The 11,131-nt window shown below is 42.3% G+C and overlaps 1 protein-coding gene across 2 annotated transcripts in view; it reads right to left on the minus strand.

Annotated features, from left to right (window-relative positions):
* Positions 1 to 11,131, minus strand: part of VSIG10L2 (V-set and immunoglobulin domain containing 10 like 2) — a 34,007-nt gene that overhangs the window by 21,627 nt on the left and 1,249 nt on the right. Inside the window, exon 1 of one of the 2 annotated variants that reach the window (XM_075839242.1) lies at positions 7,926 to 8,066. The exons of the other annotated variant lie outside the window; for it this stretch is intronic. Coding sequence (XP_075695357.1) covers positions 7,926 to 8,019 — 94 coding nt within the window. The 5' untranslated portion in view covers positions 8,020 to 8,066. Of the gene's footprint in view, positions 1 to 7,925; positions 8,067 to 11,131 lie in introns of those variants that run through there. 2 annotated transcript variants of the gene reach the window in all.

Here is an 11,131-nt window from a genome sequence, read left to right on the forward strand (position 1 = left end):
GAGTCTAATAATCAGCCTCAGTGGTAATTTGTTTACGCAGGTTTTTTTTTGGCCTTTTTTTCTTCATTTTATAAAACTGTAAAAAAAAAAGACTAGCATTAGAGTAGCGGACGTTTACTGACGTCCGTTTTGTAAAAAAAGATATATAGCAGAAGTTCTAGCTATATATTTTTTTATACAGTTTGAATAAATTGACTTCTTATAGTTAGCGTCCATTTAGTGACGGACATTTAGTTCGTTCACTAAATTTTTGATAGCGTAGCGACAGTTAGTATAAATTTATAGCGTTATAGTCAGCGTCCGTTTAGTGACGGACATTCAGTTTTTTTTAACTGAAGTTCGTTCACTAAATTTTTGATAGCGTAGCGACAGTTAGTATAAATTTACATCTTATAGTCAGCATCCGTTTAGTGACGGACATTCAGTTTTTTTTTAACTGAAGTTCGTTCACTAAATTTTTGATAGCGTAGCGACAGTTAGTATAAATTTATAGCGTTATAGTCAGCGTCCGTTTAGTGACGGACATTCAGTTTTTTTTTACCTGAAGTTCGTTCACTAAATTTTTGATAGCGTAGCGACAGTTTTAGTATAAATTTACATCTTATAGTCAGCGTCCATTTAGTGACGGACATTCAGTTTTTTTTTTAACTGAAGTTCGTTCACTAAATTTTTGATAGCGTAGCGACAGTTAGTATAAATTTATAGCGTTATAGTCAGCGTCCATTTAGTGACATACATTCAGTTTTTTTTAACTGAAATTTGTTCACTAAATTTCTGATAGCGTAGCGACACAGTTGTAGCTCAGTTTTTTTTACAGTTCTATATTGAACGTTCAATAAATTTCTTTCTCCTAAATTTTTCTTATTCTTCTCTTCTTTTTCTTTTTTTTTTCCTATAAATTTCATATTACACGTGTAAAAGCACAACATACAAAACCACCTCTATAAAGAGTATTACACGTGTTGAAGCACTACATACCCCCCTAATAAAAATGGCCCAATCATCTCAAAGGCTCTACTCCGCTGAGGAGGCATACGCCATCCTGGCCTCTGACACTGAATCGGCCAGCGAGGGAGAAGAGGAAATTGCCCCATTCATCTTGACCTCATCATCCTCATCCAGTGATGAGGAACCCCCGCAAAGACGCCCCAGGACATCAGCTGAGGCAACCCCCCAAATGAGCGATACCCTGTGGAACCCACCCCCTGATAATTATGAGCCTCACATTCCAGATTTCACAGGGAGCTCTGGAATTCTATTTGAGACTGTAGGCCTCGCAGAAATTCACTATTTCAATCTGTTTTTCACTGAGGATTTTGTTAATGTAATGGCGGCCCAAACAAATTTATATGCCCAACAATTTTTAGCCCAAAACCCCACGTCATCATTTGCTAGGTGGACCCCCATAGAGGCAGCGGAGATGATGAAATTTTGGGGCCTTGTCCTACATATGGGCCTAGTAAAAAAACCAGAGATTAGGCAATACTGGAGTGCGGACATTTTATACAGCACCCCATTATACCACATGGCAATGACCCGGGCACGATTTGAAATTATTCTGAAATTTTTGCATTATAATGATAATGCACAGTGCCCGCCCCGTGATGACCCCACATACGACCGCCTATTCAAAATCAGGCCAATGATTGATTATTTCTGCACCAAATTTCAGGAAGTGTACACCCCCGAAAAGAACATAGCAATAGACGAGTCCCTTGTACATTTTAAGGGGAGACTAAAATTCCGCCAATACCTGCCAAGCAAGAGGGCGAGGTATGGAATTAAAATGTACAAGCTGTGCGAGAGCAGCTCAGGGTACACCTACAGGTTTCGGGTTTATGAAGGGAAGGACACCAGGATAGAACCTCCAGAATGCCCCCCTGTCCTGGGAGTTAGTGGAAAAATAGTGTGGGACTTGATGCACCCACTGCTGGACCAGGGTTATCACCTTTACGTGGATAACTTCTATACCAGCATCCCACTATTTAAATGCCTCTCCACCAGAAGTACTGTAGCATGCGGCACCGTGCGCAAAAATCAGAGAGGCCTCTCTAAAAATCTGATTGGGCAACCCCTAAGAAAAGGAGAAAGCAGGGCACTACACAGCGATAACTTGTTGCTGGTCAAGTATAAGGACAAGAGGGACGTCCTTATGTTGACCACAATACACGGTAGTGGCATCACCCCTGTCCCTGTCCGAGGTAGCACCACAATGACCCCCAAGCCAGACTGCATCCTCGGCTACAATAAGTACATGGGAGGTGTTGATCTCTCTGATCAAGTACTGAAGCCGTACAGTGCCATGCGTAAAACAAAGACGTGGTACAAAAAGCTGGCCGTGCACGTGGTACAGATGGCATTGTATAACGCTTACGTGCTATACCGATGTGCAGGCCGGACAGGGACATTCCTTCAGTTTCAAGAAGCGGTTATCAAGGCCCTTGTATTTGGGGACCAGGAAGGGGAGAGCCCCAGTACTTCTAGAAGCGATGGTCCACGTATTGTACCAGGGCAACACTTTCCTGGCGAAATCCCCCCCACTGGTAAAAAGGGAAGGAGCCAAAAAAGGTGTAAAGTGTGTTACAACAGAGGGAGAAGACGAGACACAACTTATCATTGTGAAACCTGTCCCGACAAACCTGGCCTGTGCATAAAAGAGTGCTTCAAAGTTTATCACACATCCATGGATTTTAATTGAAACATTTTTTTAAATGCTCACTATACCCCTAGATAATTTACTCAAGGGGTGTAGTTTCCAAAATGGGGTCACTTGTGGGGGGTTTCCACTGTTTTGACCCCTCAGGGGCTTTGCAAATGCGACATGGCCACCGCAAACCATTCCAGTTACATTTGAACTCCAAATGGTGTTCTTTCCCTTCTGAGCCCTGCCGTGTGTCCAAACAGCCGTTTATGACCACATGTGGGGTACTGTTTTACTCAGGATAAACTGCTCTACAAATGTTGTGGTGCTTTTTCTCCTTTAGTCCTTGTGGGAATGAAAAAAAATTTTGCTAAACCTACGTTTTATTGGTTAAAATTTACATTTTCATTTTCACGGCCTACTTCCAATAAATTCTGCAAAAAGCCTGTGGGGTCAAAATGCTCACTATACCCCTAGATAATTTACTCAAGGGGTGTAGTTTCCAAAATGGGGTCACTTGTGGGGGGGTTCCACTGTTTTGACCCCTCAGGGGCTTTGCAAATGCGACATGGCCACCGCAAACCATTCCAGTTACATTTGAACTCCAAATGGTGTTCTTTCCCTTCTGAGCCCTGCCGTGTGTCCAAACAGCCGTTTATGACCACATGTGGGGTACTGTTTTACTCAGGATAAACTGCTCTACAAATGTTGTGGTGCTTTTTCTCCTTTAGTCCTTGTGGGAATGAAAAAAAATTTTGCTAAACCTACGTTTTATTGGTTAAAATTTACATTTTCATTTTCACGGCCTACTTCCAATAAATTCTGCAAAAAGCCTGTGGGGTCAAAATGCTCACTATACCCCTAGATAATTTACTCAAGGGGTGTAGTTTCCAAAATGGGGTCACTTGTGGGGGGGTTCTACTGTTTTGACCCCTCAGGGGCTTTGCAAATGCGACATGGCCACCGCAAACCATTCCAGTTACATTTGAACTCCAAATGGTGTTCTTTCCCTTCTGAGCCCTGCCGTGTGTCCAAACAGCCGTTTATGACCACATGTGGGGTACTGTTTTACTCAGGATAAACTGCTCTACAAATGTTGTGGTGCTTTTTCTCCTTTAGTCCTTGTGGGAATGAAAAAAAATTTTGCTAAACCTACGTTTTATTGGTTAAAATTTACATTTTCATTTTCACGGCCTACTTCCAATAAATTCTGCAAAAAGCCTGTGGGGTCAAAATGCTCACTATACCCCTAGATAATTTACTCAAGGGGTGTAGTTTCCAAAATGGGGTCACTTGTGGGGGGGTTCTACTGTTTTGACCCCTCAGGGGCTTTGCAAATGCGACATGGCCACCGCAAACCATTCCAGTTACATTTGAACTCCAAATGGTGTTCTTTCCCTTCTGAGCCCTGCCATGTGTCCAAACAGCCGTTTATGACCACATGTGGGGTACTGTTTTACTCAGGATAAACTGCTCTACAAATGTTGTGGTGCTTTTTCTCCTTTAGTCCTTGTGGGAATGAAAAAAAATTTTGCTAAACCTACGTTTTATTGGTTAAAATTTACATTTTCACGGCCTACTTCCAATAAATTCTGCAAAAAGCCTGTGGGGTCAAAATGCTCACTATACCCCTAGATAATTTACTCAAGGGGTGTAGTTTCCAAGATGGGGTCACTTGTGGGGGGGTTCCACTGTTTTGACCCCTCAGGGGCTTTGCAAATGCGACATGGCCACCGCAAACCATTCCAGTTACATTTGAACTCCAAATGGTGTTCTTTCCCTTCTGAGCCCTGCCGTGTGTCCAAACAGCCGTTTATGACCACATGTGGGGTACTGTTTTACTCAGGATAAACTGCTCTACAAATGTTGTGGTGCTTTTTCTCCTTTAGTCCTTGTGGGAATGAAAAAAAATTTTGCTAAACCTACGTTTTATTGGTTAAAATTTACATTTTCATTTTCACGGCCTACTTCCAATAAATTCTGCAAAAAGCCTGTGGGGTCAAAATGCTCACTATACCCCTAGATAATTTCCTCAAGGGGTGTAGTTTCCAAAATGGGGTCACTTGTGGGGGGTTTCCACTGTTTTGTGCCCTCAGGGGCTTTGCAAATGCGACATGGCCTCCGCAAACCATTCCTGCTAAATTTGAGCTCCAAAAGCCAAATGGGGTTCCTTCCCTTCTAAGCCCTGCCGTGTGTCCAAACAGCAGTCTATGATCAAATGTGGGGTACTGTTTTACTCGGGACAAACTGCTCTACAAATGTTGTGGTGCTTTTTCTCTTTTAGTCCTTGTGGAAATGAAAAAAAATGAGCTAAACCTACGTTTTATTGGGAAAAATGTAGATTTTCATTTTCACATCCTACTTCCAATAATTTCTGCAAAAAATTTGTGGGGTCAAAATGCTCACTATACCCCTAGATAATTTCCTCAAGGGGTGTAGTTTCCAAAATGGGGTCACTTGTGGGGGGTTTCCACTGTTTTGTGCCCTCAGGGGCTTTGCAAATGCGACATGGCATCCGCAAACCATTCCTGCTAAATTTGAGCTCCAAAAGCCAAATGGGGTTCCTTCCCTTCTAAGCCCTGCCGTGTGTCCAAACAGCAGTCTATGATCAAATGTGGGGTACTGTTTTACTCGGGACAAACTGCTCTACAAATGTTGTGGTGCTTTTTCTCTTTTAGTCCTTGTGGAAATGAAAAAAAATGAGCTAAACCTACGTTTTATTGGGAAAAATGTAGATTTTCATTTTCACATCCTACTTCCAATAATTTCTGCAAAAAATTTGTGGGGTCAAAATGCTCACTATACCCCTAGATAATTTCCTCAAGGGGTGTAGTTTCCAAAATGGGGTCACTTGTGGGGGGTTTCCACTGTTTTGTGCCCTCAGGGGCTTTGCAAATGCGACATGGCCTCCGCAAACCATTCCTGCTAAATTTGAGCTCCAAAAGCCAAATGGGGTTCCTTCCCTTCTAAGCCCTGCCATGTGTCCAAACAGCAGTCTATGATCAAATGTGGGGTACTGTTTTACTCGGGACAAACTGCTCTACAAATGTTGTGGTGCTTTTTCTCTTTTAGTCCTTGTGGAAATGAAAAAAAAATGAGCTAAACCTACGTTTTATTGTGAAAAATGTAGATTTTCATTTTCACATCCTACTTCCAATAATTTCTGCAAAAAACCTGTGGGGTCAAAATGCTCACTATACCCCTAGATAATTTCCTCAAGGGGTGTAGTTTCCAAAATGGGGTCACTTGTGGGCGGTTTCCACTGTTTTGGCACCGCAAGAGTCCTTCAAACCGGATATGGTGCCTAAAATATATTGTAATAAAAACAAGGCCCCAAAATCCTCAAGGTGCTCCTTTGCTTCGGAGGCCTGTGTTTCAGTCCATAAGCACGCTAGGGCGACATGTGGGATATTTCTAAAAACTGCAGAATCTGGGCAATAAATATTGAGTTGCATTTTTCTGGTGAAACTTTCTGTGTTACACAAAAAATGGATTCAAAATGAATTTCTGCAAAAAAAAACGAAATTTATAAATTTCCCCTCTATATTGCTTTCATTCCTGTGAAACGTCTAAAGGGTTAAAACACTTTCTGAATGCTGTTTTGAATACTTTGAGGGGTGCAGTTTTTAAAATGGGGTGACTTTTTGGGGGTTTCTAATATATAAGGCCCTCAAAGCCACTTCAGAACTGAACTGGCCCCTGTAAAAATAGCCTTTTGAAATTTTCTTGAAAATGTGAGAAATTGCTGCTAAAGTTCTAAGCCTTGTAACGTCCTAGAAAAATAAAAGGATGTTCAAAAAACGATGCCAAACTAAAGTAGACACATGGGGGATGTTAATTAGCAACAATTTTGTGTGTTATAACTGCCTGTCTTACAAGCAGATACATTTAAATTGATAAAAATGCTATTTTTTGCAATTTTTCACTATATTTTGGTGTTTTTCACAATTAAATACTGAATGTATCGGGCAAATTTTGCCAGTAACATAAAGTCCAATGTGTCACGAGAAAACAATCTCAGAATCGCTTGGATAGGTACAAGCATTCCGACGTTATTACCACATAAAGTGAAACATGTCAGATTTGAAAAATGAGGCTTGGTCAGGAAGGTCAAAAGTGGCTAAAGAGGGAAGGGGTTAAAGTAACACTCCAGACTAATCTGTTACACTGTGCAAAGCTTAATGCGTGGCCTGAGGGGGCGGAGCATGACAAGGATTCTCTATTTGATTCCCTGTGTCATGCACCGCCACTTTCAGGCCATGCACTAAAACGTTTGAGTTTTGCCTTGAGTGTTCCTTTAACGAAATTTCATCTGCGTGATTTGAAATGTGGTTTTCCAAACGGCACTGTACGAGGGCACGGATGGCTGGTACAAGGAGGCACAATGTGACTGGCACTGTATTTGGGAAGCAGTGTGACTAGCAAAGTATGGAGGCACACTATGGCTGGCAATGTATGGAGGCACACTGTGGCTGGCACTGTACGGCTGGCACACTGTGGCTGGCACTGTACAGCTGGCACACTGGCTGGCAGGAAGCAATGTGATTAGCACTGTATGGAGGCACTATGGCTGGCACTGTATGTTGGGCACTCTGTGGTTAACACTGTATGGATGAACACAATGACTGGCACTACCTGGGGATTACCATGTGGCTGGCGCTATATGGGGGTACAATGTGGTTGGCTATTGTGAACACATTGTAGGAGACTATGTATTTGGGGTACAGAGTGACTGGCTCTTTATGGTGGACAAATAGTGGTGGGTACTTCATGGGGGCATATTAAGCCTGGCACTGCATGGGGGCACAATGTGGTTGGAAGGAAGCGATGTGATTGGTACAGTATGGAGGCACTCTACGGCTGGCACTGTGACGCTGTGTTCCACTATACAGTGTCAACCCCAATGACTGGCACCACCTGGGGATTGCCATGTGGCTGGCGCTGTATGGGGCACAAATAGTAGTTAGTACTTCACGGGGGCATATTGAGGCTGGCACTGCATGGGGACACACTATTGCTGACACTGTAACGCACACTTCAGCCATGGCAGACCCACATTTTGAAGACGTGGTTGATGTTATGCAATCAGTGATCGACATGAAGCTCCTACGTCCCCTTTATAAAGAGGTTCTGCAGCAGCTGCAGTATCAGAAATAATGTACCCCAACTATAAATTATATGGGCCCTCTATATGATCGCTGGACTCCTCCATGACTTCTAACACGTATCATCGACAGCGGGCAGGACATTCCCTCACATATAATTGACCGCCGCCATGTTTTACCTCTTGCCCAGAGGGTACAGTGAGGGGGCAGCGCCCCATCCCCCGACATGTTTACCCTCATCTCACATTGATTAGGTAACTTGCTTTCCAGCATGAAGTCTGCATTAGGTGCCGTCCTCACCCAGTTCTTCCATCCTGTAAGGTGCCAGGTCCGGTTACCTCAGAACTCAATACCCTGAGACGCAGGTTTGAAGTGTTATATCTCATTAGTAATTAGGGACGAGAGTAAAATTTCAGGGGGGGGGGGGCGGTAAATGTATAAGAACAATCTACCCGAATGGCAACAGGACAATGACACGTGACCCCGGCGCTCGTTACTATTGGTATTAATGTAATAAATAAAAGGTTAAGGATGTCGGAGAAACTTTTCTTTAGTAACACTAGTTATGTCAGTGAGCGGCAGAATCCTTCCTATTACATACATGCAGTAAAAGGGTGACGTATGGCACTATATATGCAGTAAACGGGTGACGTATGGCACTATATATGCAGTAAATGGGTGATGTATGGCACTATATGATGTAAATGGGTGACGTATGGCACTATATATGCAGCAAATGGGTGATGTATGGCACTATATATGCAGTAAATGGGTGATGTATGTCACTATATATGCAGTAAATGGGTGATGTATGGCACTATATATGCAGCAAATGGGTGATGTATGGCACTATATATGCAGCAAATGGGTGATGTATGGCACTATATGCAGTAAATGGGTGATGTATGTCACTATATATGCAGTAAATGGGTGACGTATGGCACTATATATGCTGTAAATGGGTGACGTATGGCACTATATATGCTGTAAATGGGTGATGTATGGCACTATATATGCTGTAAATGGGTGACGTATGGCACTATATATGCAGTAAATGGGTGACGTATGGCACTATATATGCTGTAAACGGGTGACGTATGGCACTATATATGCAGTAAACGGGTGACGTATGGCACTATATATGCAGTAAATGGGTGATGTATGGCACTATATGCAGTAAATGGGTGACGTATGGCACTATATATGCAGTAAATGGGTGACGTATGGCACTATATATGCTGTAAATGGGTGACGTATGGCACTATATATGCTGTAAATGGGTGATGTGTGGCACTATATATGCTGTAAATGGGTGACGTGTGGCACTATATATGCTGTAAATGGGTGATGTGTGGCACTATATATGCAGTAAATGGGTGACGTATGGCACTATATATGCAGTAAATGGGTGACGTATGGCACTATATATGCAGTAAATGGGTGACGTATGGCACTATATGCAGTAAATGGGTGACGTATGGCACTATATGCAGTAAATGGGTGACGTATGGCCCTATATATGCAGTAAATGGGTGACGTATGGCACAATATATGCTGTAAATGGGTGATGTATGGCCCTATATATGTAGTAAATGGGTGACGTATGGCACTATATGCAGTAAATGGGTGACGTATGGCACTATATGCAGTAAATGGGTGACGTATGGCACTATATGCAGTAAATGGGTGACGTATGGCACTATATGCAGTAAATGGGTGACGTATGGCACTATATGCAGTAAATGGGTGACGTATGGCACTATATATGCAGTAAATGGGTGATGTATGGCCCTATATATGTAGTAAACGGGTGACGTATGGCACTATATATGCAGTAAATGGGTGATGTATGGCACTATATATGCAGTAAATGGGTGACGTATGGCACTATATATGCTGTAAATGGGTGACGTATGGCACTATATATGCTGTAAATGGGTGATGTATGGCACTATATATGCTGTAAATGGGTGACGTATGGCACTATATATGCAGTAGATGGGTGATGTATGGCACTATATATGCTGTAAACGGGTGACGTATGGCACTATATATGCAGTAAACGGGTGACGTATGGCACTATATATGCAGTAAATGGGTGATGTATGGCACTATATGCAGTAAATGGGTGATGTATGGCACTATATATGCAGTAAATGGGTGACGTATGGCACTATATATGCTGTAAATGGGTGACGTATGGCACTATATATGCTGTAAATGGGTGACGTATGGCACTATATATGCTGTAAATGGGTGATGTGTGGCACTATATATGCTGTAAATGGGTGACGTGTGGCACTATATATGCTGTAAATGGGTGATGTGTGGCACTATATATGCAGTAAATGGGTGATGTATGGCACTATATATGCAGTAAATGGGTGACGTATGGCACTATATATGCAGTAAATGGGTGACGTATGGCACTATATATGCAGTAAATGGGTGACGTATGGCCCTATATATGCAGTAAATGGGTGACGTATGGCACAATATATGCTGTAAATGGGTGATGTATGGCCCTATATATGTAGTAAATGGGTGACGTATGGCACTATATGCAGTAAATGGGTGACGTATGGCACTATATGCAGTAAATGGGTGACGTATGGCACTATATGCAGTAAATGGGTGACGTATGGCACTATATGCAGTAAATGGGTGACGTATGGCACTATATATGCAGTAAATGGGTGATGTATGGCCCTATATATGTAGTAAATGGGTGACGTATGGCACTATATATGCAGTAAATGGGTGACGTATGGCACTATATATGCTGTAAATGGGTGATGTATGACCCTATATATGTAGTAAATGGGTGACGTATGGCACTATATATGCAGTAAATGGGTGATGTATGGCACTATATATGCTGTAAATGGGTGACGTATGGCCCTATATATGCAGTAAATGGGTGACGTATGGCACTATATATGCAGTAAATGGGTGACGTATGGCACTATATATGCAGTAAATGGGTGACGTATGGCACTATATATGCAGTAAATGGGTGATGTATGGCACTATATATGCAGTAAATGGGTGATGTATGGCACTATATGCAGTAAATGGGTGATGTATGGCACTATATATGCAGTAAATGGGTGATGTATGGCACTATATATGCAGTAAATGGGTGATGTATGGCACTATATATGCAGTAAATGGGTGATGTATGGCACTATATATGCAGTAAATGGGTGATGTATGGCACTATATATGCAGTAAATGGGTGATGTATGGCACTATATATGCAGTAAACGGGTGATGTATGGCAATATATGCAGTAAATGGGTGACGTATGGCACTATATGCAGTAAATGGGTGACGTATGGCACTATATATGCAGTAAATGGGTGACGTATGGCACTATATGCAG

Source organism: Rhinoderma darwinii, chromosome 10 (assembly GCF_050947455.1).
Source record: "Rhinoderma darwinii isolate aRhiDar2 chromosome 10, aRhiDar2.hap1, whole genome shotgun sequence".
NCBI lineage: Eukaryota > Metazoa > Chordata > Amphibia > Anura > Rhinodermatidae > Rhinoderma > Rhinoderma darwinii.